The following is a 27867-nucleotide window of genomic DNA, read 5'->3' as shown; positions in this document are numbered from 1 at the left end:
TCCAGGACGAAGCCGCTCTACCCTCCCGCGTCCGCCTCTATGACTGGCGGCAGGCGCGGCCACGTGACGCTTTCAACCGCGCCGCGCGGGACCTGCGCCGGGAGGGAGCGAGGCCGCGGCGGGGGCGCGCGGGCGATCAGGTGACCCCTGCCCCCACCCCGGCCGCCGCCGCCGCCGCCGGCGGCGCGCGCCCGACCCCTCCCTCCGCGGGGCCGCCGGGAGCGGGGGAGCGGGCGGGGGCGAGCGGGGCCCCCGGGGCGGAGGTGGCCCCGGCAGGCCGCGCGGAGGGGCGGCGGGCCGGGACCCGGCGACCAGCGGCGGCGGCCTCCGGGGCCCCGCTGCCGGCGGGCTGCGAGGAGCCGGCCTGCAGCCCCCTGTCACCGCCGCGGCCGGTGTCCCCGCGGCGGCGCCTCGGTGGAGCGCGGGAGCCTGAGAAGTCCGGGCGCTTGGCTTAATCCCGGGCACCGCAAGGCGCGGACGCGCCGGCAGGTGCGGGGAGCCGGCCGCTGCCCGGGGAAAGGCACCGGGGCGGGGGCAGCGCCCGCAGGCCGTGAGCCGCCCGCCTCGGGCTGGGGGATGTACCCGCACGGGCGTCTGCGGTGTGAGCAAACGCGTTTTGCAGGTGGCGTGGAAATTCGGACGCGGTGAGGGGCACCGAGGGGCGTGTGGTGTTGGGCTGGAGCTCGGTGGGCTCACGGAGCTTGTTTCGGGCACTCTATTGCCAAATTCTCAAGCTCCCCTGAGGTAATTCTTGCCCGCTAGTAAGGGGAAGCAGACAGAGCGAAAATAAATACCGTCCCAAAGTTGCCCAGCCAACAGTTGGGTATAATATTATAGCTTAAGATAAACACCAGCCACTTACCCAGCGTGGGGCTGTGCGATGCTGTGGCCGTGGCCGTGTGCCATGAGTACGCAGAAGCGGCAGCAGGGAAACCCAGCGCAAGCTTTCTGGCCTGTCCTGTTAAAGCCAGCAGAAACAAGTTCTGTTTCACAGTGGCGATGAGGCCATCGGTGCTTCTGGAATACATCCGTGATGTTCAGAGACCACCGCAGGCCTTAGCACAGAAATTGTAAATGTTGAACAACATCCCAACGTGGCAGTGAATTTGAAGGCTGACAAGTATGCTGTTCTCACATCCAGGTTAGCCTTTCACATAGTACATGTTATTCCAAAGGATAAAGCTGTACCCTTTGCATTAGGGAAAGCAGTGACAAGTGACATAAAGCATAAAGACACCAATCTACAGAGAACAATTCTGTTGTGCTCCCTGTCCAGCTAATTCAGCTTTCCTTTCCCATAAAGGGCTCCCTCGTTCTTGGCTTGGGCCAAGCAGTCATAGGATGGACCGTCGACCCTTCTGCAGGCACTGAAGTGACTCATAAACACTGGTCGTGAGCCGAGGTCCTCGCACGGCCGATACTTCTGCTCAGGTAAGGGCCATGTGCCAGCAGAGCACCACCCAAGTGCAGCCGTCCGGCGTAGCTCTTGGGGGGAGGGAAAAGTCTGGCCACTGGCATTACTATCTTCTATTACTGTAATTTAGTTGGGACTAAGTTATTAACAAAAGCCTTAATTTTAATGTTAGAGCATTAAGTAGTTAATTGTCTTAACATGCACGATGACCTCAGCCTGCTTTCCCATAGCAACCACACCATGAAAGTCCTTTCAGGGACTTCTTTAGCAAGCAAAACAAAAAATGGGAGCACTGAAATTACATCTGGAAGGTTTTCTTTTAAGCAAGCAAAGTTTCAGGAGGTAAAGTAGTTCAGTGGAATATCGCCACAGCTCACTCTCTGTCCTGCAGGTCTGGCTTTTGAGAGATTTCCTCTGAGGCTGTATAGCACAGGCTACACTGACAGCTCCTTATATCCCAGGGATCCGCACTTCCCCAAGCACAGGCATGCACGCACGCACAGAGCTGTATGAGATGTGCTCTGTGCTTTTGCATAACAGGTTTTCAAAGAGAGCACAGTGAACCATCCCTGTCCCATTACTTACTTAAGAATAATTACTGAAACTTGAGCTAAAGGAACCGTCTCAAGGTGTTTTAGTCAATCCCCCAGCAGAATCAGTTTTACCTAAACTTTCTCTACCCTCTTCTGAGAAACATCCAAAGTGTGTAACACCCATCTCCTTCCACATGCAGAAACCTCAGCTCATTGGTAGGCAAATTTATGATCTCGTAAAAGTTGATATACATCCGAATGGCAGTTCCTCTCAGCTCAGAAACATTTTCCTAAATTGCTCTCCTCAAGTCTGTCTTGTTAATATAAAGTCCAAGGCGCAATCAATCATTCCCATCCCATCACATTGGCCATTTGAGAATCATTACTGAAATTTGAGTCAAAAGAGCCTTCGGAAATGATCTAGCTGTATGCAAACATTTCAGATTTTCACCCTTTTTTTTTTTAAAGGAAGGCAGATTCATATGATTTGTACAAAAAGCAGCCAACTTTTCTTGAATATAGCATAAACAGATATTTCAGGCACCACAAAGATAATGTTACTTTTAGAGGGGTATTATTTCTGCAGCTGTTTTACAAAAAAACCCCTAAATTTGACATTAACATGTTGGGAAGGAGAATGCAAGGGTGATGGAGATTATCAGGTTCTCAAGACAGACAGTAGGGTGGCAAACTCTGTTGAGCTGCTGGCCAAAGTATCTAGTACAGAAAATGAATAATTTTCCCATTCACATTTTAAGAACTAATACAACTTTTCTCTGCCTGAGGTGAGGAAATAAGTATGCCACATGATAGTATGTGGATGAAGTAAGCAGTCCTGATATTTCAAACCAAGCCTGTCTTAATAAGATGACATACAGTGCTCCAGTGCTCATTCTTTAATAATAAACCCCTGTGTTTAAAGACGGTCTGAAAAGTGACAAGGATTTCTGAGGGTTGAAGGTCTCTTGTTCTGACATTGCAAAACTGTGAGGCTCTAGCTGAGAGCAGAGCAATAGGAATACCATTTCTTGACTGTACGTTTTAAAAAATAGATTCTGTGCAACATGTTAAGCAGACCCCACGTTATAATGACAAAAAATGCAGAAGGACTTTCATAAACATAATTGAATCAGCTGTCAACTACCGAAGTGATCTTAAAATCCACATTGCAATTATGGCTGGAAGTTTAAAGCAATGATGCCACCTTTTCAGTAAAATTGAGCTCTCAGGAGAGTGATTGCTCATGCCTCTGGGTTTTAGATCGTTCAGTGCATTATAAATCACTCCTCCACAAAACTGTGCACATAGGATAAGCCCTTCTAGTAAATCTCCACCTTAACTATTGCAGGTCACCACTGGAAAAAATGTTGCATTTGAAGGTATAATACATAAGGTGGTGTGGTGTCCTGAGTTACGTAACTCTAAACTTGGCTATGTTGGAAGGAACATGCAGCAACATCAGTTTGTTCCTTGAAGAATCTATTTCAAAATGTTTGTACAAAGGTTGTTAATCAGCTCCCTCTATTTCAAGAAAATACCCACCAAATCTGAAAGGCCGGAGGACCTTCAGGACTTGTCTTCCAGAAGCCTCATTCAGCCAAGACCATTGTGCATTACAGATCTCCTAGATATTAAGTTTTGTAAGGACAGTCTCTTTTGAGTCACCATCCCTGGAGGTATTTAAGACGTGTAGATGTGGCGCTTAGGGACATGGTTCAGTGGTGGACTTGGCAGTGCTAGGTTAACGGTTGGACTTGATGATCTTAAAGGTGTTGCGGCCCAAGGGGTGACTGGAGAAGAACAGCACACCAATATGATGTGGAATCAAGCTCCTTTATTATGATTTTTGCCCTTGCTTATATCTGTTTGCCAAACATATCCACGCGACACACTGAGTACATACACATTGTGATTGGTTAAAAGCAAATTTCACGCTCCCAGCACGCGAATGCCATTTAACTTTCATTGGCCGATAAGTCGAGCTGCAACACCCTGTTTGCAGTCGTACACTTCCTTAAACTTGTTTTTCTCATCTTCTCGCTTTCTTTTTCCCAAGGTACAAGGACAGGGCGCCCTTGCTGTTTTTTCCCCTTGTTCAGATCTTCTCATATACGTTCAACATGTTCAAGGCCCCAACATCTCCCCCTCTTTTTTCAAATACTGCGTGACTTATGGCCTCTAATCGATTTTGAACACAGCGTATAATACAGGGACCAAATAACAAAATAGCCAAAATTATCAAATGGGTCCTGCAAGCATCATTATTATACTGCGAAGCCAGGGGCCAATTTCCAAACCCCTTAACCATCCCTCAATACCCAGCCCTGATTCCTCCTTTAAGTGCTGCAACCCGTCTCGCATCTGCTTGATCTTGTCATGAATAGAGCTAGAGTGCTCTGATAGATTCATACAACACATCCCTTCAAATTCCTCACATCTGTGACCTTGAGCTAGCAGCAAAAAGTCAATTGCGGCCCGATTTTGCAGGACTGCATGGTTGACACTTTGGACATCTTGGGTCAGCATGTCCAAAACCTCCGAGGTTGTGTTCAATTCGTTTTTTGTCCAACAGGCCAATTGTTTTGCTACCGCCATTGCTTTTGCTGCTGCCAAGCCAGGTGTCAAGAGGGAGGAGAAGAAACTCCCTGTTTTAGACCAGAATGTAGGATCCCCTATTTCGTTACAATTTAATTCATGGACAGACCGTTTTGAACGGCTCGAATTGCGTCCCCATTGTATTAGTGCTGTTAGATTTGGGTGAAATAAGGATAATTTTCCTAAGTAACACGGGCCGCCTTGGGGATAGGCTGGTATGCCATTCCATGCACGGTCTCCACATATGAGAAATATGCCTCTTGGCAATGCCCTTGGTTCAGAAAGCTGACTGCCGTTACAGCTGGAGTACAGATTGTTCAACACTTCGGAAGACTGTAGGCTCGAGTCCAGAGTAGCCCAACCTACTCTATTTGTGTTAAAGTTCTTTTCGCTTATGGGTACAAAGGATAGCCACCCACGTCTGCCATTCGTGGCATTAGTGGCGTTAAGGCTTCCAAAAAGATCCAATTCCTCAGGGGGGGATTTTAAGGTTGTGTTTAGGCTAGAAATCAAACAGCACTGCGCACTACCATCTGCCAGCTGTTGACTGCTAACCACCCCTGTTCCATTTTGTGCACGTTTCATTCAGGCTATCATATGAGCTAATATTCAACGTTGATTCTACCCATCCTTTAAACTCGGCAACCTCCCACACAGGGACTCCGATCAAGCATGTGCGAAAGGGGTTCTTAGCACTTCCCAAGCTTAAACAAAAGGCCTCTTGCCCAGTTACATTAGCAAATGTTACCCACACGTTATCCTGCGGGTTATACTGGCTCTGCAAAAGCCCACAAGCAACACCAATTAACAATACAAATATTATTCTGTCGAGCATTTTGCAGTCGAGATGCTTTCACAGTGTTGTCATCAATAAGCTTTCACAATCCTGCTGTTTCAGGTCTTTTCCTTCTTGTCGGTCACCTTCGGCCGCACCCACTTTGCAGGTACCCACCGTGCCTTATCACCTGTAACGACACAAGCATATCCTCGACCCCAGGTTAATAATTTATACAGATCTTTCCAAGTTCCCGATACAGGATCCTATACCTCTACATCTACTACAAAACGCGAGAAATCAGCTGGATTATTGCCCAAGTGGAGTCTCATTGGTACATCATTTGGTTCGTCTTTTCCTCCTACTACATTTTTCCAATTAAGCACGTGACATGCCTTCATTACTACGTTTTGGGGGGAACTCTCCCCCTCCTTTTTCAAAACAAGGATAAGTCGTTTCAGATCTTGGTGTCGACGCTCAATGATGGTTTGCTCTGTACTATTATAGGGGATACCGGTTTTATGGATAATCTTCTAGTCTGCCAAAAATTGTGCACAGGCTCGACTAGTATAGGCAGGCTCGTTGTCTGTTTTTATCTCCTCTGGACGGCCTAGGACCGCAAAGGCAGCCAGCCAATGTTGTTTAACATATTTAAATGATGTAGAAGGGGTGGCCGTGGCCCATATTGCCTTGCTACATGTGTCAACCGTGACATGGACATGCTTCAGTTGACCAAAACTGGGCAGGTCTGTTACGTTAGTTTGCCACAATTGTTTCGGTTGCAATCCACGTGGGTTCACTCCATAGGGTTGAAGTGGCGCTATGCGAGCACAGTCTGGGCAGGCCGCGATAATCGCGCGTGCCTGGGGTTTTGTGATGTTAAACTCCCTTTTTAATGCTCTAGCGGACTGGTGGAAAAATGTGTGGGATTGCTGAGCTTGGACCATAGGGTCTTGCTGTCGGGTTACGGCAGAGACAAGTCCGTCAATATGTGAATTGCCTTCTGCTAGAAACCTTGTTAACCCCGTATGACTGCGAATATGGGTACACCAGAGAGGATGGCGTCTTTCCTTCAGCTGGCCTTTTAGTTGGACTAATAAGGCATAGATATCGTTGTTCCTCACATGCCCTAAAAAGGCATATTCTAGGCAGTTCACCAATCCCGCTATGTAGATGGAGTTTGTAACAATATTCAGCGACTTAGTAGTAAATGAGTGAGTATCAAGTACTACTGCTTGTAGTTCTAACACTTGGACCGAGACACCCTGCCTTTGTCTGATTTCTGCCTTCCATCGGCCGTCCTCCCAACAGGCGTATCCATATTTCCCCGTTTTACCGCTGGCGTCAGTAAACACTGTACGGGCCTGTTCCAGGGGGGCGGAAGCAATGACTGGACGCTCCCCTAGGGACAGGGCCGTTTTAAACAATGGATGCGCTGAGTAATGCACACTAAGAGGAATGCCATGTGTGGCAATAGCGAAAGTTATACTTCGATCTGTCCAAAATTCCAATATGTCTTGCGTCTTCCATGGCAAATAGATCAGCGATGGCTCTATGCCAAATACCAAACGGACTCTCTTTTTAGCCTTTAACAATAAGGCGCTGACAGTATCCACATAGGATTGTATAGATGCAGTTGGTCTTGCTGGAGGGAAGACCTATTCCAAAATAAAAATAGAGGCTTTATTCTGTTGTAAAATTATTCCTGAGATATTTTACTTTCTGGTATATGGCAATATAGATTGGCAGTTGTGGTTGGTATCTATAAGTTTGGCTCCGAGCAATCTTTTGCTCGATGCTTTCGAGGGTCCCCAATGCCTCATTTGTTAAGGTCCTGGGCTGAGCGGGGTCTGAAGAGTCTTTTAGCATTTCCAGCAAAGGAGACATTTCGTTGTTGGTGATTCCGCACCATGTGCGTATCCACTGAATGTCCCCTACCAATTTCTGGACGTCGTTGACGTTGCGAATAGTGGGGGTTAGTTGTAGTTTTTTGGGACGGATTCGGGCATTGGTCACTGTCATGCCCAAATATGTCCAGGGTGCGACACGTTGAACCTTTTCTTTTGCCACCTTTAACCCATATGCTTCCAAACTGTTCCATAACTGCTGCTCTGCCTGCGTAGCGAGTGGATCTATTGAGGCTATTAAGATATCGTCTATATAATGGTAGACTAGTGTCTTCGGAAACTGTTTTTTCCATGGTTGTAATGCTAAGTCCACAAACCATTGGCAAATGGTCGGGCTATTCTTCATACCTTGCGGTAAAACAGTCCACTCGTACCGCTGTGCCGGGCCACTATTATTTATTTTGGGTACACTAAACGCAAATTTCTCCGTATCTTTTGGATGTAATGGGATGGAGAAAAAACAGTCCTTTAAGTCAATTACTAATAGGTGCCAATTCTTGGGCAAGGCAGCTGGGGATGGTAGTCCAGGTTGAAGCGCCCCCATATCTCTCATGACGGCGTTGGCTGTTCGTAAATCATGTAACAGGCGCCATTTCCCCGATTTTTTGCGGATCACAAAAATAGGGGTATTCTAGTTGTTTGTTGATGGGCGAAGATGCCCCAGCTTCAATTGTTCCTTTACCAGTTGATGTAAGGGCTCAAGTTTCTCCGTGGTGAGCGGCCACTGGGCTACCCAAACTGGGTCGCTGGTCGTCCATTGTAATTTTAATACGGGTAGGCCCTTTCCCCCAGTGACTGCCCCGCAAAAGGCGTTGACCTGAGCTCTAGTCCCCACTGGGAAAGTACGTCCCGGCCCAATATCCATAGAGGGGTCTTTACCACATAGGGCCGGACCTAGGCTTGGTTGTTTTCGTCGTCAGTGATTAGACACCAGTTCGCACTTTGTCGCGTTGCTTGGTTTCCTCCTATCCTTGTGATGGTGTCGCCAACGCTCATAAGTGGCCACTGTGATGGCCATGATTGTAATGGGATTATAGTAATATCAGAGCCCATGTCTATCATCATTTTAATGTCTGGCAAATTCATCGCCTCTTGCAAGGACTCATTTCCTTGCCATATGTTAACTCTTCTTTCCGGGCGCTTAGATCCAACCCGGGCTGTAAATAGTACCAGATTGTTGCCGGTGCTCCCAAAACCTTTCTCCTCCCGATTGTTTGGGTTTTTCTTTGGCACCATGCCTTTAAACGGTATTAGCTGTGCAATTTTACTGCCTTGTGGGATAGTTACGGGGGGAGAGAAAACCTTTACCATAATTTTAATTATACCTGTATAGTCCGCATCGATTAGTTTGGGTAGAACAAGTATGCCTTGACGACTGATTGAGGACTTTCCTATAAGTAAAGCTGATAAACCTTGCCTTAAGGGCCCTTTGGCGGTGGTATCCAGCACCTGGACCTCACTTGACGTAATGCTTACTGATCTTGCCAGGGCTAGATCGACTCCGGCGCTTCCTGAGGTGGCTGCTGCGAGCTGGTCGAGGCAGCCAGATTGGCCATTTGGGCTGGGTTGGACGAGTACTTGTTCGCCGCGCTTGGGCCGCGGCTCTTCCCGTTTTCCGCACTACTCAGGGGCGTACCATCCTTTTTAAACCGTGACCGGCATTTCTGTGCCTTGTGCCCGAACTTATCGCATCTCATGCAAGTTCCCGAAAAACCCGGAGCTGTAGCACCCTTTCGTGGTGGGGTCCGCTTTTGCGGACAATTCTTTTTCCAGTGACCAGGTTGTCCACAGTTATAACAATTTGGCCCTCGATCTCCCTTACCCTGCAATCCTTGCTTCAAAGCCACTGTCATGGCTTCCGCATGAATTTTTGTCTTTTTTCTCTCGTCTTCCCAGGGCGCACGGGAGCACGCCTCTACCAACTGTAAAAGGGAGGCTGTAGCGGGTTGAGCAGCTATAATTTTTTTGCAGCTAGTATTTGCGTTTTGGACGACCACCTCCTTAACCATAATGGTTTTCATCTCCGGAGGTACATTGGGCGCTGCTTCTACAGCCTCTCGTACCTTATCAACAAAAGACAAAAATGGTTCTCCCACACCCTGAGTTATCTTGATGTAAGGCGGACTCGGTCTCCCGATTTGAGGAAGCGCTTCAAATGCCTCCAAAGCGGCCGCCTTTGACTGCCCTAAGATTCTGGGGTGGAGCGCCGCTTGCCTCTGAGGGTCTCGGTATTCTCCGGAACCCATCATTTGTTGCAACGTGGCCAGGCGCCTTCTTGGGGGAGATTAATATTTTCTAACTGATGATTCTCTAATATTTCTTGCCATTTTGTCAAAAACAGCGTAAATGAGGTGGGCCCAAGTATCAGTTCCATTATCGCCCAAGTATCTGAAGGGACCAAATCCTGATATTTAAACAGAGCTTGCACCTGCCGCCTCACCAGCTTGTTATCAATGTCATAACTCAAGATAGAATTCTGCATCTTTTGAATAAGATTCCAGTCCAAAGGCCGCCACTTCCGTCCGTTCATAGTCGTAATTACGGGTGCCGATAATAACGGTTCAAAGGTAAAATCCCCTTCTAACTGCGCGTTGGTTACAATGCCCCGCCACCTTGTTTTTGCATCAAAGTTTAAATCTCGTGGCGGTTCTCGCGGTCGCGTCACGGCCGGACCAGACTGTGAGCCGTCAGGGAGCCTCCTAGTTAAGCTCCTACCCGGAAGACCCCCTTGTCCTCCCTGAATTCTACGCCTCTCCCCTGTGGTTAACCCTTCTCCGGGACCAAAGCGGGATTTTAGAAAGGTATGTAGTTCTTCTTCTGTTAATTCCCCTTTCTCCGCCTGCTCAATCAGCCGCTCTCTTTGCTGTTTTCCTAGCGAGAGATTAGATTCGGGATTCCCCCGACCTTGCTCTTTTGCCACCCACTGCTCCACCGCCTCTATACCCTGTTTTATCACACTTGTGGCACGGTCATAAACAGAAGCTCTAACGGCCTGAGATGCTCCTCCGCCCAAGCGTTTCATTTCTTCTAGCAACTGCAACATAAGTTCCTCCTGTGCCTTAAAATTGGGCAGCTCCCCGGGCTCTAGGGGCAACGGCATTTTTACGGGGTCTATCTCCATTGTTTCCATAGCCGGTGCACTGGGCTTAGGAAGCCCTTCGTCCCCCGGCATATATGGCAGGATCAAATCATCATAAGGCCCCTTACGCCCAACTGGAGCAGAAACAAAAGGATTCGTGGAAGGGGGTGAACTATCAGCAACCTCAGGTGGCAAAGGCAACACGTTCCAGCTACTCGAGCTCCCGGTCGCTACTGACTCGGCTCCCTGTGGCTCGTCATCTGCTTCACCATATGTGTCATCATGATTTTCCATTCCATCAGTCCCATGAGCGGTTCCCACCGCTCCTAATTGTGCCGAGACAATGGCGCTCCGTAATGCGCCCGTTATGGTCGCATCAGCCCGCAGTTGTTCTAACACCAGGCGGACCTGGCAATACGTTCGCGCCAGCTGTTTCGCCCCCTTTGTTCCATTTTGGACACTTTCCTATATTTCTTGCCCTGTGTTTTTCCAATGTTCATCATCAAAGACCTGCGAGGTCGCACTAATCAGCCCTCGCCGCCTACACCAAAACAGCAGGTCTGTGAGGTCCGTACGCTCTAGTTTATGATCAGCCTTTTCTGCTAGTTTCATCAAGCCATCTATGGCTGCCTTTTCAATCGCTGATACAGCGTTTCCCATCCCGAATTCCAGACCTCGGTCTGCCTGACTCACCGGTCAGTCGTGGCCACAAGCGTCTCGCGCTACCCGCTTCTCTCGAGCGGCCGGGATCCTCACCCCCCATCTCTCGTCCGCATTAGCCGTCCCCTTAGGGGAATTAGTCCTCCGATAGCGTCTGGTGCTATCACGTCGGGGTCACCAGATGTTGCGGCCCAAGGGGTGACTGGAGAAGAACAGCACACCAATATGATGTAGAATCAAGCTCCTTTATTATGATTTTTGCCCTTGCTTATATCTGTTTGCCAAACATATCCACGCGACACACTGAGTACATACACATTGTGATTGGTTAAAAGCAAATTTCACGCTCCCAGCATGCGAATGCCATTTAACTTTCATTGGCCGATAAGTCGAGCTGCAACACCCTGTTTGCAGTCGTACACTTCCTTAAACTTGTTTTTCTCATCTTCTCGCTTCCTTTTTCCCAAGGTACAAGGACAGGGCGCCCTTGCTGTTTTTTCCCCTTGTTCAGATCTTCTCATATATGTTCAACATGTTCAAGGCCCCAACATAAAGGTCCTTTCCAACCTAAATGATTCTATGATTTTATGATTTACTGGGGAATAAAATCTCTCCCCTGTGGCAATAAATGATCAAATGCAAGTGTGTTTGTCTGCTTGGTGCCTCTGGTTTTATAGGAGTGGAGATGGGTTCTTCAGGAGAAAGGGCAATGGCTGACCCTTGAAGAAATACTTGATCACCTAGCTGCTTTCTATCCTTCAGTGTAGGACTGTGCTTTTGTCATTTAAAGGGTTTCCGTTCTTCAAAGGCAGGCTAGAGGTGGCAGCTTGCCTTCTCTGGATGTAAACCTTAAATTTGAGTGTGCTGGTGGATGGATTTGTCTGAGATGCCAGAGAGAATTTATACCCAATGATTAAAACCTGCTGCCTTCTTTCCACTCACAGACACAAGGAAATAGGTTTTGTTCAGATACAGCATGGTAACTTCACAGGAAAATACCTGAATATTTTCAAACAGTTCACACCAGAATTTCTTGTGGTTGTCAGAGGTTGGGGAATGGATTCAAGACCAGTTAGTGACTGGCCATAGCTACGATACTCCTGTTGCTGAATTATTTTTTTCTGTGTTTCTCTTGTCCCAGTCTGACACTTGCCTGCAAGTGCCTTTGATTAAGGAGATGAGTGACTTTGCCTGTTCTATTGATCAGAATAAATTACCAGCAGCTAATTTATGGACCTCACAAAAGTGCCTTTGACATGGTGAATTGTGCTCTGTTGTTCAGGTAATTGGGTTGTCAGGAAATGTTATTGGTTACTATACAGTTATCTCTTACAGAATATTGGCCTGTTTCATGGAAATGGACAAAATCTTTTAGACTTCCGGTTCCCAGGATGTCACAAAGACTCTGAGTAAGAAGGAAAGAAGCATTCTTCTTGATAGTAGTGATGGTAGAAAAAACGTTTTGACTGCTATATGTTGATTTTCCATCCCTGATTTCTTTAAAAAGAAAACTATTTTTCTTGTACTTGCAAGTTCAGCGGGCTTGGTGGTTGCCAGCATTTGCAGATTCAGCTTAAAATGTGGGACAAACATGTGCTCAGGACAGTATTCTTGCCAACAGAGAGACTCAAAATCTTATCACTGGCTTTTTGATGTCTGAGGACAGAACAAAGCTCACCTTTTTTCTGTGTATGTTGCAAAGATGACAAAGATAAACTTGGTTCTGTCACACCACTACAGAACACACAAAACACACAGAAACAACAAATGGGGAGTGGAAAAGGTGTTTTTACACATGGTTGTTTTTACAGCCAGCTTCCACACTTGCAGGCCATGACATCTGCAGAAGTGAGAAAAATGCAAACAAAGGATCCCTGTGAGGCTGAAAAATAAAAGCTCGGGAGCTCACTTGGGGTGTTTGCTTGAAGAGCTCCTACCTGAAAAAGTCTGGGTTGTTGTTTTCCTCTAATGCTGTGAAATGGGAATTTTCTAATTGAAATTACAGGAGGCAAAGAAACTTTTTAGCATAAGACTGAAAACAGCAAACAAATAATTTCCTTTCTGATTATGCCTTCCCCTGGCTGTTTCTGCACGTGCTGTGTTTGAATACATGTATGTTGGTCATATAGTGGTACGGCATTTTTAACTCGTTCATTGCCCCAAGTGAGAGACACATATGAAGAAGGGTTTGGCTTCTTTTTTAGTTACTGGATCTAGATCAGTAGGAGGGTTGATACTAATAGTAGCTGCAGGAAAGTTTAGGTGATTAGATGGCTTTTGTGTTTAGCTTTGAACACAGTGAAAATTGGGGCAGTTCTTCTATATGAGTATGTCTCACTGTTTGTGTCCCGCTGCTGTGAGGTTCTTTCCATATTTGTCTCCCTACTGCCCGAAGGGAATGGCACTGACACAGGGATTCAGTAAGAGATGGTCCTTCAGGTAGCAAAACCTGTATCTGTTCAAAGCCCTGAAGAGTAGAAGAGCACAGCGTTTGATGAGGAGTCACTGTAGGGAGATGCAGTGTGGGATGCCATATACGCAGCAGAGCACTTTTGCATAAGCCCATGTCACAGCTTTCTCCCTCAGTATCGAGGGTCAAGTCACTAGACCCTCAATGTCACCATAGCCGGAGGCAGGTCTGGCTGGCTTGGGTGTGCTCCCTGGGCCAGCCACAGAGGAGTGCATATGTGCTTTTGGCACCTGCAGTGCTGGCCAAGTGCAGCGCGGAGCTTGAATGGGCCCCGAGACTGCAGATGGACCTGCCAACAGGCTGCTGGGCTTTGGTTCTCTCTAGGCCCCACAGGAGCAGTGCTGAGCACCATGGGGTGGTTTTTCTTTATATCCTGCTAGCTCTGGAAGTCTCATCTCTGGAAATGCCAAACCTTTTCAACTCCCATGGGAACCGTCTCTCAGCAACCCACACGACTGCTCTGTGAGGTCTGTGTCAAACAGACCTGGTCAGGTCCTGGTGTGGTTGAAATGAGGGAGCTGCACTGGTAGGAGCATGATGACCTTTGGAAGCTCTCTGGCCGGCGACCACATCAGTTTCTCTACACACAGGGATAGTTTCCTTCCACAGGAAGAACTCGGTGCTTACGCCAGGAGTTTGTCTGTCCAACAGCTTTGTAGACCCAAGGGGAAAGGAATGGTTAAGGAATGTTTTTTTTCTACCCGATTCAGTCCAGGCCCAGTACTGATAGCTGAAGGAAGGCTGTGGGCAGCCCCCCTCTGCCATTGCTTCTGTAGGAGCTCTGTGATTCTTAGAACTCCCCTGAGTTTTGGGTTATCAAGCGCCCCTTGTTGCAGCTGCATCAACTGCAGAATGGCTCATTTACCGAGCACAACAACGGGCTCCTGTTTGGGCAGGATTCCACTGGCAGTCCATGCCTGACCTGGAGACCTTTGATATTTTGGCTGGCAGACTAGTTGTCTGTGCCCTGCTTGGTATTTCCCTGTAAAATACGCTCTAGGTTGTCCTTTCTTTAGGAGACATTACCCTTCCTCCCACTTGTTTTTGAATCCAAGCATCACTGCAAATGCTCTTAGCTGGAAGGTCCACCCCTTTCTGCACTGAGCCTGCAAACCCACTACCCGCTGCTTCCTTGCGAGACAGCACAGCATTCCAGCTCAGGAGGTGTCTCTGAGGTCCTGCAGCTGGACACATCTGCATTTCCAGCTTTGCTTCCTGGAAGGGACATTTTAAATGTACAGTACAGCTGCATACTGCCAGCATCAACACGAGCAGGAGAGGCCCAAGAGATTGGGCTGCTTTGGGCTGGTATTTCCTCATACTGCTGCTTTTTGTGGACATCTTTGCCTCTGTTACCCAGGGATGACAAGACATATTGGAGGAGTTTGTGAATTGTTCTGATGGGAAGAGTACACTTGCCTATACCATGCTTACCTTTTGATCTTGTTGATATTTTGGTCTATTTTTTGCCTTTGAAGTTACGTGGAGTTTTCTTTTTCCTCCTCTTTTTTAGAGAAAAAGGTTGAGAGAGACATGGAGCTTGAAAGAATCATTCGAGACACACTGACATGCTTCATCCAGGCCCACATCCCTGCTGCAGACCTCAGGTATGTTGAGATAGGAAGATCCAATATAATTGTTTTGGCTTGAACTCTGTGCTGATTGTCCCCCTGCGCATTACACTGAACTCCAAGTGGAGCTTTGTAGCTTTCCTGTGCTTTGTGTTGCTTTTCCTTAAGTCAGATCCAGGATGCAGGTAATTTGCACAGGCTCTGATGTGAATTAATGCTTGAACAACTATCTTTTAGCATTGCAATCTAGCAATGTCATTTCTTTGACAACCAAGATGATTAATTTCCTATCCAGTAATACACATTAGAATATGGGATTCCCTTCATTCCACAGTGCTTCCAAAGGGCTTTCTGAGCAGCATAATGCTATGTCAGGGCTCTCCCTATTTTGAACTCTGCCTGCATGCAGAGATACAGCCACCCTGAGGCTGGAACACAGCAGCTGGTTTTGCAGCTGGCGGCAGCAGTGACACAAGTGTGAAGAACGGCAAGCAGAGAACGCTGCATCCCACAGAAATCGCAACTTGACAGAATATGATGACCTCACCTGAAACACCAGTCAGCATAGAAAAGTCAGGGTTTGAGCACTTGGAATATTTTGGTTAGCTCAGATGAAGCACCTCCAGGAGCACAGCCTCTGGGCAGATGCTGGGGGTTTCATTCAGTGCTGCCCAGGAAGGAGGACAGCATGCAGTATTTTATCTGTAAATGCTTCCCACTCAACCACTGACCACCTTGCTACCTGGCTTTACTGGTGGGATCTGCCCATAAGATACAGTCCACATAGGTCCTTCTGCTGCTCTGTTAGAAAGACACAAGGTTAGGGGGAATGGGGATGGAGACAAAGAGAGAGAAAAAATGGGCCTGTTGACCCTGCTGCCATGTCCTGTGTTCGCTCTGTCTCCAGTGGGATGGATGATGTTTTCTTCTCTTACATCACGGGTGTCCTGGAAGAGCTGGGCTCACCAGAGTCCTCTGAGGAGACCTTTGACATGGACACTTTTGTGGAAATGATGGAGGCATATATTCCTGGTTTTGCAGAAATCCACAGGTATGTGAGTGTTACTGCTTTGTATGTGCATGCCATGCACTGGGGGCCTGGACCCAAGTCCCTAAGTACCATAAATTATTTTGTTATACCCACTTTAAGAGGTATTAGTACCAAACCATTATGATTAAGTCAGGCTTTGCCTGAATACACAAATGCTAATCCCAGTACGGTTTACAAGTAGGTCCTTGGCCATCTGAAATACCAGTTTATTTTATTGGGCTTCCCATCAAGCCTTGTCTTTATAGAAAGAGGTAGCCAAGTAGGATAGGCTGCTTTTATTCCTCACACTAATTATACAGCTTCTGTCTCTTACAGTGGGGATGTTTGTGAAATGATGTTCTCTCTGTCAGAAAGGCTTGGTGAAGCTCGCAACAAAGGTGAGTTAGACAATTTCAGCACAAGAAAGTATATTCTGCGCATGTTTTCAGTATTAGCGTTTGGAGTTGAGCAATGTCACAGGATAAAATACAATCTTGTTTGCTACATTTAGGATCTCATAGGGTAGCCTGAATTGGTTGACAGTTTTTTTTTTGTGATGTTCAGTCGGGTTTTTGATATTAATACATGGGAGGTTTGAGTCATATGGAATACTGTCCAAGACATACTGGGGTGAAAAACACTGGACCAGATCTCCAGATACGTCTGTTGAAATCAAATCCAGAGTAATAAGGAAGAAATAGCAAATACATAGCTGCTTGTTGAAATTCTACTGTAGGTTAATTCTGAAAGTGAGGATTTCTGCCTGCCTCTGATAGCCATCTGCCTAAGCGACACTACCACTGGGCAGCCCATGTCAGGTGCATCATCAAATAGAGAATCCAGCTGATTATGTGTATCACTTCTACACTTTGAGTATCCTCAAAGCTCACTTCCCATTCACCCATGAACCCTGGTGCGGATGCAAAATCAGCAATGATGTGCTGTAGCCTGCAGTATGCAGGACTGCAGAAGACTACACTATCCCAATGGCCCTTTCTAACCTCAGCATTCCCAGATCAGCTGGATTGCTATATTTATCAGCCCCAAAGGTACTTCCCACTAAAGAACAGATGGGTGAAATGCCTGGATATTAAACCTTTCAGGACACACCAGCCTGGGGTTTGCTTATCTAGCAACATCACTGCTGTCTTAACAGGAGCCAGAAGGCTACACAGCATAGAACAGACAGTCCTGTCTTATCTTACTTGCTGCTTTCTTGAACTTGACAAAACCTACTGCTCTGCTCTGGTCCCCTGCATCCTACCCTTTGAGGATCCTGATATAGCCAGGGTGTGGAAGGACAGCGCCATCCCAGTTTTAGAGAGGACAGAACAGAGATGAAATGATTCTTCTTACAGTGACACAGAAAGAGCCTGTAAAGAGAGATGCATCAGTGTAACCTGATCACAGGATGTGCTGGCTCACATACAGCCTGGGGACTACCAGTGTGTATTCCCAAATTTAAAATCAAAACCACACCTTAGTTCAAAGTTAGAGCAAACACCAGGGAATTCTTAGAAATGTAACAAAAATACCATAGTATCCACAGCCAAAGCGCTAGAGGGCCAAAAATTGACAGGTAGAATAGAATTCGCAAGCAGTCTACACCCAATAATGCCTGGAAATGCAGCCCTTGGGCACTCCAGCATGCGCTAGCGCTGCCTTCCTGCAGGTCAGTGTGAGCAGTGCTGCAGCTGTCCCTGCTGAGGGCAGGAGGAACAGTAGTGCTTCCCAGTCTTGTCACTTAAGAAGGAATTTGCTTTGGCACATGATGCACTAGCAGTCTAATGCCAAGAGAAAGCACAGAGCTCTAGCCTTAGTGGGACTGTTCCTCAGGAGATATCACTATGTCTTTAAGAAAAACCTGGCCAAAAGGCTGTGGAAAGCGGGAGTGAAGCACCCTCTGAAGACCTGACCAAGGGCCAGGAGCCTGGAGCTGGAGCCTGCAACGGGGAAAGGCTGTGCACTCCAACAGACGGAGCTGGGGCCCAGGTATGAGCACCCTGCAGAGGAGCAGGAGCACTGGGGACAGTCACCTGGCACTAGGCTACCAGCACCGCCTGAGGGCATTTTCTGGCTCTGGAAGGAACCACAGCATAGGCTGTGACACGGCATCACTGATGTCTGTCATCTCCTCCATTGTATGGCCTGAGCAAGACTTCGGTCAGTAAGTGGAAAAAGAAAATTATGTGCTGACAGAAGGGGATGAGCCATCGTTCTGGCTCACCCTTTCCAGCTACTGGAAAGGATGAGCCAGAGCAATGGTTGAGAGAGCCTGTCCCAGTGCCCTCAGAGATCCCACAGAAGCACCATGGGGCCTCCTCTATAGCATTAGCCAGGCTCCACCCTGCTTCACCCTGTTCCCCTAGCCTCACTCCACAGTTTGAGCTGGATCACCATTTCTCTCCCCAGCTATTGTGCAGTATCTGCACAGGAAGCAGTCACATCTGGGTGTCAGTCCCAAAGAAGCCGGTCCCACCCTCTATGACCTTACTGAGCTATACAGCACTGAGTCATTGGCCCAGCGGTCCTGATCCTGAAGCACCATTCAGCATGACCCATGCTACAGGCATTGCAGCACCTGGCAGATCCCCCCCACCTCCTTCCCCCATGCTCTGCTTGCTGTTTCTCCAGTACTAATCTCTTCCGGCTCTGCAGCGCAATCATTGTGTCCACAGCCTTCTAGCAAATGCTGCTGCTGCACTTCCTTATGATGTAGTCACAGGTCACTGTGTTTAGCAGTCCCTTCCCTTTCTGATCAAAGCACATACAACTTCACAAGGTGAGCGGAGTTCAAGTGTTCACACCATAGTGTCTAGAAAGCTCACTCCTCGGGAGACATATAGCATGGCCACGCAGGTGAGCCAGTTCACAGCAGCCCTACTTTAAAGAAAGTTGAAATACATGGGGAGGAGATTAAGGAAGAGTGATGCTTTCTCCTTGCAAAGATGCAATCCCCTGTTAGCTTCAGGAATGGGATTTAGTTACACTCGTAAGGAGAGAGAGAGAGTCTTCAGCTAAGAGCAAGCTGAATTTCCTGACGACACAAAACTAGAGAGGCCCTTTTCAATAGCCCTCTCCTCACTGTATCCCCAACTTACCTCTGTCTCTTTCTCCAACTAGGAGGGCGATGACTTGAAGGATGGGGTGGAGCTGCTGCTGGAGATGTTCCCAGCCTGTACTGTGAGCCAGGCAGAGAAGGCACTCGCCATGGCCTTGGGGAACTTGGAGGAGGCAGTGCAGTTAATGGTGGAGGAGAAGGTGGAAATTGGCCCAGCAGGTGCGAGTGTGAAGGTACTGTACTCTGAGCTGGTGGCAGTGGGCCAAGGAGCAGGGCAGAGCTCAGGGAAAAACAGGTGTCCCAGCTGTCTGCTGCACATGGAAGCTTTGACCGCAGGGACTTTGTGCAGAATGAGCCAGGAGGATCACCCAGAGCAACAGCCCCTCTCCCTCCCTTGGCTGTCCGAGTACAGGCTGTGCCCACAGCCGAGCCAGCACCCAGCGGAGCTGTGGCTGGCACCCCACTTCTCACAGGGGCTGGAGTGCTGCACCAGCAGCTGGGCTCACCGAGCTAGCGGGGGGTAGCTGTACGCCCCACATGTGTTACTCACGTGCCTGCCTTGTCTCCTCCCAGGAACTGGCACGGCCCCGCAGAGCACCCAACCATGAGGAACTGAAACAGGTTATCCTACAGAAGTAAGTACCCAGCAGCAAAGAACCGCTTATTCTGCTCCCACTGAAGGAGGAGGTGGCAGTTCAGGGAAGGTCAGAATGACAATGTGGTCTATAAAGAACTTGGGGTGTACGATGCTTAGAAAGGATGCTGTGAAGCTGATTTGGGTATAGCCAAACACGTCTAAGCACAAATATAATCATCAGGTGGGAAAAAAAACCAGGTTTGGGTTTCTTTTAGAGCTCTGGCACAGAAACGGGTTACTTGCACCGGCTGGGTCACAGCACTGGCTGTGTATGAGGTTTCAGCCTCCTACAGGTATAATGTAAATCACAGTACTGTCAGGTGAGGTCCAGGTTAAAGGTTCAAGGCACAAACATCGTGCTGCAGCTCAGGTAACACATGGTGACTTGTAGAACTACAGCAACTCATTCATACCTCCATCCTTGGAGACAGTCCAAACAAGGCTAAACATAGCTTTAAGAGACTGCCTGTACAGCAACACTGGGAAGATTAAATCTCAGTTGCTGAAGGTATGAATTCAATGCATTTAAAGAAACCTGTCTGAAGTCCCCCTGTGGACTTCTTGGGAACAAAGGTGGCTTTAGATTGGTTTACCTTTATTCATTTCCAAAAGCATTTAATTCTCAATAGGAGAACCCACACTGGTTTCATCGATCTGCTTTCAGATCTCAGCTTTCACGAGTATCCTCCTGCAGGCATGCAGATTCCACTTGTCTATCCAGCCACATCTTTTCCACCACTTCACATCCTCCCCAGTGACAGAATAAACAGCTGATGGGCTAGGGAAGATAAAGGAAGGCAAAATGACATCCAGGCAGAATTAGCAATCCTTGTCTTTGCCTGTCTCCTGTGCAGGCTTGTTTTCAGAGTAACATGCAAGGGAACAAAAAAGCACCGGCTGCTAGTTATGTTTCTGGGAACTTCACTTTAATGACATTTTGGCAACATCCTGTACTTTAAACATCACTCAAGCACAGGTACAGAGAGCAGACCACCATAGCTGAAAATACACAGGAGCAACTATACTAACTACTGAGGGAGAAGTCATGGTCAGCTGTGCTGTCCACCTGCTAAACCAGCACCAAAGTCTCAAGAGTAGTAACTCAGCAGTACAGCAAGCAAATGCTTGGGCCCTGATGTTTCAGTCACACAGGGAATGAGGTGATGCTTTTATGAAGTCGCTTCCAGCACAGACCTGTTTCATAGTCAAGTAGTAGGTGGAGTGTAAAAGGAACATGGACTCTTCAGGGCAGAAGCAGTCAGCTTGGTCCTGTAATCTCACCTGTCTCCTTTGGCTGCCATCACTCGGGCTGAGAAGGAGAAAAGCTGCTCCAATGGCAGAGCACACCAGACCTTGGCACCTCTCTGTTCTGCAGGGGCTATCGGCATTCTCAGCCTGAGTTTTCAATACCCTTCACATATGGCCAAGGATGCTACTCCAGGAGAATCCTGCTGGATTCTCACCAGAAGGATGACACGCTTCTTGCCCATTTCATCCAGAGGGGAACGTTAAGTGCTTCTAGCTGCAATCTAGGCAAGTAGGACACACTGCACAGCCACAAACCAGCCCGGGGAGAAAGGACATAGGCTGTGAATAGTCCCAGGCAATGCATGTTAACAGTGTTCACTAAATGCTTCTTGTGTTTCAGATACATGATGGTGGATAGTGCAGACGATCAGAAAACACATCGGCCAGCTCCACCCAAAGAGGTAAGAAGAGCAGTCCCAGCTCAGCAGCAGTTTGAATGTCCTTTGGCTACAAAGTTTAAAAATCAGGTCACAAGTCCAAAAAGCAAAGGGGCAGGCCAAAGGCAGGACCATTCAGAGAGCCCGCTACTCAGCAAAGAGGGAAGATTGGCTTAGCTAAGGTGCTACAGGGTCTGTACTAGCGTGGCTCCTGCTCCCCCCACCATCAGACAGCTTCCTTCCCAGTTTTGGCCAAGATTCCCAACACAAAGGATGGGTAAAGCAGCCCACCCTAGTCTTCCTGCATCCACGCCGCAGAGCACAGCTCTGCTTCTGCTTGTCCCTTCCCTTTCCATAGCAGTGTAGCTGTCCATCCACTTGGTGTTAATGTCTTTCCTCTCCAGGCTCCCAAGAAGTTGATCCGCTATATTGATAACCAGGTGGTGAGTACAAAGGGCGAGAGGTACAAAGACATCAAGAAGCCTGAGAGCGAGGAGATGAAAAGAACCTACATCAGCCTCAAACCAGCCAGGAAGTACAAGTTCCACTGACAGCCAGGTGCTCCTGCTCTTCAGCCTCCACCTCACTGGCCAGGCATGGCAGGATGGACACGTGGCACTAGGGATGAGGGGACTCCTCCACCTGCCACTAACTGGAACTAACCTGGGAGCCAGGACACTGCTTTCAGCTTCCTCAGCTAACCCGGCTGACAAGGAGGAGCCTTTTCTCCTTGTGTAGCTGTCCCTCTGCCCCCAGGGGCACACCGCAGTGGCTTTCTGGGGCCTGGGCATTCTCTGCTATTCCTTGCATGGGACATTTTTAGATCTAAGATGTGGCTTGTGCTTTTGCAGCAAGCTTTTTACAAGTCTGTGTGCACTGTTGCTTTAAATTGAGTGCCAGTGTTAATAAAGATGATGTGAGTTAGTGTGTAGTTCAGCCGGAGCATGCATGTACTTTACAGACACAACCTCCAATCCCTCTTGAGGCCAAAGATAGGAGCAGGGTCATCCTCCCTTCCCCCAATGACTCTCTTCATCGTGTTCGCCACAAGATGTGTCGGCTGTTTGGTTAACCAAACAGTTAGCTTATGGATACAAGGGCTGAGGCTGAACTCCAGACCAGAGCTATGCTCTCCCTGACAACACAACCTGCAGCACTCCATAAACTCCAGCTGCCAGCATGGCCAGGGCTCCTGCCATTTCTCACCACTGTTGAGTGCCAAAGCTCCAGCCACACAACACAGAGCAGGATATAGTAGCAAGCCTGGGCGCTACTGAAATGTTGAGTCAGAATCTGGAGGAGACAAATGGCAATGACCAACTGCTTTCAGTGACAACACAGCTAGGTTTGGTGCTTTTCTGTCAGTGAAACTGCAGTTAGGAGCATGTTCCCCCTGAAAAGAAACTCCCACCTTGCACCAGCCTAAACCAGCACCCTAGGCCTGGACAGACACACTGCCTGTGCCAGGGCCATGGCAGCCCTTTGGTGCCAGGCTGGCCAGTGGCCATGGGCTGGAGCTGGGCTCACTCTGCCCTCCTCCTGGAGCCCAGAGGGGCCTGCCCTCTCCCAGGAGGAGGGCTGGCAGCTTTTCTGCTTTCTGCTCCAGCTGGCCTGGTTTGTTCCCAACAGCTCTGCTGGCATGCCCTGCACACCTACCCCAGGGGACAGTCACCATCAAACACTCCTGCTCTCTGGACAGCTGCCACTTGAAAGATTTAAAATACAACAAATAATAAATCCTATCTATTAGCTGGCCTGACCAAGGCCTGTTCAGCACCATGGTGTTCCTGCAAGTCACTCACTCTCTCCACACTACTGCAGAGGGAGTTACTTTCCCCGGAGGTGCCAAAGAAGCCCACTCACAAACACCCAGTGGCTGCTAAACAGCCCCAGAGGAAAGAGTGAGCCCCACTTGGGCCAGCCTCACCAACGGGACCGACCTCTCCCTCTGCACGTCTCCGCAGCAGCCGGTTCCGGCATCCTCCCGGGATCCCAGCGTCATGTCAGTCCCCCCCCCTCCCCAGCAGCAACAGTTCTAGATCTGGAGGTTAATGAAAGGGGCAAAGCCAACGACGTCCTGCAGGAGAACAAGAGCCCTCTGCAGTGGAGGCTCTACATCCAGCTCCACCCCACGGCTTCGGAGGATGCTCAGGCTGGACTCAGCCACGTTGTGGCAATGCTTCACCTTCAGTGAGCGCAGCTTGGGACAGTACTCAGCCAGGACCCTGCCAAGAAAGACAGCACACGCAGGTTGCAAGCCGGAACTCCTGAGTGCACCGCTCGCCCTCTTCTCTACTCCCAGCAGTCCAGTGCTCACAACTGTGCCACACATGCACCATCCTTTGGGAGCAGCACCCTGGTGGTCTGAGAGAAACTCAAGGGACATGGTCAGATCCCAGACCTACCCTCTGTGACATGCCAGGGAATTTGCTGTTAGTAGAACACAGTACCTCTCCTGGAGGGCCTGCTAGTGGCTTCTCCCCTAGACTGAGCTCTTACTGCTTTCAGCATGAAGAAATCTGACTTTTCTCTCTGGTTCTCCTTCTCTCCCCACCCCAGACACCTGCCATCCCCACCCTGGCTCTCCACGTTGCTCAGTACCTGATGGAGTCATTCTTGACTCGCAGACACCCCGTGAGGTCCAGGTGTTCCAGCTCAGGGCAGCACTTTGCAATCTCCTCGACCGCCACATCGCCCACATTGGCATTGACAGCCAACGACAGAGATTTGAGCCTGCCGCACTTCTGCGCCAGGTAGCAGATGGCCTCGTCCTTCAGCTGGCGACAGGCTGTCAGGTCCACAGCCTCCAGTGCCTTGCAGTGGTCAGCCAGGCTGCGCAGGGACAGGCTGTCCACCCACTCGCAGTGAGCCAGGGAGAGCCGGCGCAGGTTGGGGCAGCTCAGCGAGATGGCCACCAGCGCGTGGCGGCTGAGCTGGGCACAGCCCTTCAGCTGGATCTGGTGCAGGTGGTGGTTCTGCCCGATGACCGGGAGCAGCTCCCTGTCTGTCAGCCAGTCGGAGCAGTTCTGGAGCGCCAGCTGCTGCAGTACTTCGTTGTCCTTCAGCAGGTTAACGAAAGCAGCTCGAGGGATGGCAGGTCCGATCTGTGTGAGGAACCCAGGAAGAATGAGGCATCCCCCAGGGTTTCAGATCAGCCTGATTCTCACCAAATACTCTCTCCCCTCCTCTCTTCCACTGTGACAGTGGTGACCAAAGCCAACCCCTCTCCTCATCCCAGGGCAAACCCTGCCGTCAGGCTCTCCTCCCCTCATGCCAAGGCTACTGCCACAAGCTAGAAGATGTTCTGGCTTCTCCATCTCCCATCATCACCCCTGCATTTATATACTTGTGATGAGCTCTACACCTCTGCTCTCCAAAATCTCTTTGCTAGACCACTCTGTCCTCACAGAACAGCAGCTACTCCTGCCTTTCCAAGTCCCAGGCAGTGTCTCCCAGGGCCAGCACAAGCTTTCCCTGAAGACCAGGCACAGAGTTATCTCCCATCAGACCCACCCTGTTGTACAGCCTCCATGAGGACCAACAGGCCATGCCACTCCGGAACTGGCTTGTGTTTCTGCCAGCCGGTGCCCCATAATGGCCTAGGTGGAGCTTCCAGGTTCACTCCTCCCAAGGCCTCTTGCTAGAGACACTGGCATTGCTGGGCTCTGAATCACAGCCTCTCCTCCCTGTCCAGTCTGACACCCAAGCCATTAACCTGAGCTCCTGAGCAAAAACCAGCCTCCTTGCTGGGGTTTTCTTCTCCCCACATAGTCAGATGCTCCCCTGCTAGCTCCAGAGCAGTAGGACATCTGTGTCTCCCCCAGCCTCAGAGCCATCCAATACCTGGCTTGAGTCAAAGCAGCGCATGTTGGCCAGGTACAGCTGGATGAGAGACTGGAACGACTTGCTGACCCTCTGCAGGCTCAGGAGCTGCTGCAGCGGCAGATGACAGAGGATATGTGGAACCAAGATGTCTTCCCAGGGCAGATCCAGGAGACATCCCCTGGAGGGGGTCAAACTCATCATCAGACGCCAGGGAGCCAGGCTACGGTGGCAGCCAGGCTAGATCACCTCACACCTACTGCCGGGTGCCTCTAGGAGGAACAGCCAGAAAGAAAGACTCAGCGATGTCTCCCACAGTAGGCCACAGCGTAAAATCCCTTGGCTAGCCATCAGTGGGGCACGTGCCTGCCACCTACGTCACCTCCTCCCCAGCCTGGGACGTTCACTGCTTAGGCATCCGAGTCCACCTGCCTGCACTGCCCTCCAGGAAAGTTCGGGTGGGGCTTTCCACCTGCTGCTTAAGGAGACCCTGTCCCTCAGCAAAGCAGCAAGTGATTGCTGCAGCATTACCACACCACCCGCACGGTAGCTGTGCCTACCTTTCACGCCTAAGCATCACCCTACCTGGCAGCTAGCCCCCTGCATCCAGTGCCGAGCCACTCGGGCACCTTGCGAGGGGGAGAGGGCACGCACCTGCTCCTTCCCGCGGGGAGCAACAAGGCTCCGGGCTCTCCCCAGAGAGCTCTCCCCCCGGGGAGCGCGGACACAGCGTCTCCGCGGAGATGAGGCCGCAGCCTCGGACGCCGAGGGGAAGGGCAGGAGCCGAGGAAGGAGCAGAGGGGTGCCGTCAGCCCGGAGCCCCCCGAGCTGCGGCTGGAGGCCGCGGTTAGACTCGGCCCCGGCAGAACCGGCGGCTGGGGGGGCTTTGCCCACGGCCATTCCCCCCTCGCCGCCCCACGGGGCCCCGCTCGGCCCCAGAGCCGCCCCAGGGCCCGGCTCCCGGGCTGCCCCGCCGCCGCAGCGGCGAGCGGGCCGCGGGAGCCCCGCCGAGGCCTGCGCACGCCACCGCCACCGCCACCGCCACCGCCACCGCCACCGCCACCGCCACCGCTCCCGCAGAGGCCCGGTGGCGAGGGGGCGGCCCTGCCCCCGCCGCCCCAGCCCGGTACCTGCCGCCGCTCCATACAGCTGCGCCCGCCCCCGACGCCGGCGTCCACGGCGACGTCACGTCGGCGGGCGGAAGTGCGCGCGCCCCACCGCCACGCCCCCGGCCCCGCCTCCTTACCGCGCCCCGGCGGCAGCGCGCAGGTTACCGGGGCCCGGCCGGGAGGCGCGGGGAGTCCCCGGACAACGGCGGCCCCCAGGGCGGCGGGGAGTGCTCGGCCCTGCGGGGCCGGGGCACCGGGCGGAGGAGAGCGACTCCGGCACCAGCTCCCCCGTGCACACCACCTGTCCCGGTTCCCCAGTTACCCCAGCGCACACCAGACCCCCGGTGCACACCAGTTCCCCGCGATCCCAGTTCCCCAGCGCACACCGGTTGCTCCAGCCCCGCGGCTACCCCGGTTCTCCGGTGCACACCGGCTCAGGTCCCCGGTGCACACCGGCTGCCCCAGTTCCCCGGTCCGCAGCGCACGGCCCTGCCCGCGGCGGGCGGCCTCGCGCATGCGCAGCGCGGCGGCGCTGTCCGTTCAGCACCACGCGGAGCCGGGACCCGCCGGGACCCGCCGCTGCCGGTGAGCGACGGCACCGCCCCGCGGCCCCGCAGACCCCCCCGGCCCGGACCCCGGACCCCGTACCCCCTGCCCGGCCCCGCCGCTCTTTCGGCGGCCTCTGCCGCCCGCTCCCCGCCCGCAGGAGTGGAGGGACCCTCGGGAAAGGCCGGTACCCGGGGCTCACAGTTCTCACAGCACCCCGACCGGCAGCCGCTGGGCCCCGCTCCTCCGTCGGTACCGGGCTGCCACCCCCCAGGGCCTGGGACGGGACGGCACACTGCCCGCTCACGGCCCGCCGCCCCCAGCCCGCATCCCCCCACCCTGCCTCCCGGCTCCCCGCGCTTCGCTCCCCCGCCGGTGCCCCGCCTGCTCCCGTAGCCCCGGGGAGCGAGAGAGGTCCGTCCCCTTGCCGGCAGCCCCCGCGGAGAAGCGGCCCGGGCTCCTGCCGGCGCAGTTGCCATAACGACTCCAGGCAGGGCTCCCGCAGAAACAGACGCTGCTATTTCTCCGCTGCCGGTCTGCGGGGCAGGCGGCCCCGTTGGTACGGCAGTCCTACCGCGCACGCCACACCTCAGAGCTGGCTCCGGACCGGTGGCCCCATCCCTGGCTCGGATCTGAGCCCCGCCACCTTGTGCAGCATCAAGCTGCTGATCGCTGCTGGCAACAGGCACTATAAATAGATCCACCTGGCAAAAGAGCAGGGCCGACACACCGTGAACGAATCCCATATCCCTGGTCCCAAATTCCCTGGAACAAGTCCCAGGTTCCCTGGAAAGCAATGACCTGTCTATGCACCCTGGTCTGCTCATTCCCTCCCAATTTGGAGGCCGGTTTGGGGAAAAGACTTCTTACCCCAGTGCCTGTCCTCTGGGGGTAGCTACCCACGCTACCTGTCTGCCCCTGGACATGTAGCACCTGCCCCTTGAGGGTCCCAGTGCTCCCTGAGTTAGCAGAG

General features: G+C 51.1%; 2 protein-coding genes across 8 annotated transcripts; one reads left to right on the top strand and one right to left on the bottom strand.

The window, feature by feature from the left end:
* Nucleotides 1–7: 7 nt before the first annotated feature.
* Nucleotides 8–21968, top strand: CUEDC2 (CUE domain containing 2). Of its 7 annotated transcripts, none has more exons than XM_072870325.1 (10): nucleotides 8–140; nucleotides 1304–1431; nucleotides 14947–15040; nucleotides 15912–16055; nucleotides 16371–16432; nucleotides 17893–18026; nucleotides 19158–19328; nucleotides 19669–19730; nucleotides 21381–21441; nucleotides 21822–21968. In XM_072870325.1, exons 3-10 carry the CDS (start codon nucleotides 14967–14969, stop codon nucleotides 21966–21968), a joined length of 855 nt encoding a protein of 284 aa, XP_072726426.1. In that variant the 5' UTR covers nucleotides 8–140; nucleotides 1304–1431; nucleotides 14947–14966. The 7 variants fall into 7 exon arrangements, with proteins under 7 accessions (XP_072726426.1, XP_072726427.1, XP_072726421.1 ...); XM_072870321.1 differs by lacking the exon at nucleotides 21822–21968 and adding an exon at nucleotides 995–1141 and having other exon boundaries at nucleotides 60–140; nucleotides 21381–21715; XM_072870326.1 differs by lacking the exon at nucleotides 21822–21968 and having other exon boundaries at nucleotides 15959–16055; nucleotides 21381–21715.
* A 359-nt stretch (nucleotides 21969–22327) lies between these two features.
* FBXL15 (F-box and leucine rich repeat protein 15) lies at nucleotides 22328–26495 on the bottom strand. The gene is made up of 4 exons (XM_072870319.1): nucleotides 26370–26495; nucleotides 25261–25511; nucleotides 24019–24521; nucleotides 22328–23642 (listed from the first exon to the last, which is right to left on the bottom strand). Exons 2-4 carry the CDS (start codon nucleotides 25441–25443, stop codon nucleotides 23453–23455), a joined length of 876 nt encoding a protein of 291 aa, XP_072726420.1. The 5' UTR covers nucleotides 25444–25511; nucleotides 26370–26495; the 3' UTR covers nucleotides 22328–23452.
* Nucleotides 26496–27867: the final 1372 nt, after the last annotated feature.

The sequence above is a fragment of the Ciconia boyciana genome, chromosome 8 (assembly GCF_034638445.1).
Source record: "Ciconia boyciana chromosome 8, ASM3463844v1, whole genome shotgun sequence".
Lineage (NCBI taxonomy): Eukaryota > Metazoa > Chordata > Aves > Ciconiiformes > Ciconiidae > Ciconia > Ciconia boyciana.
Note: the sequence above shows the minus strand (reverse complement) of the source record. Positions and strands in the feature narration are given on the sequence as shown.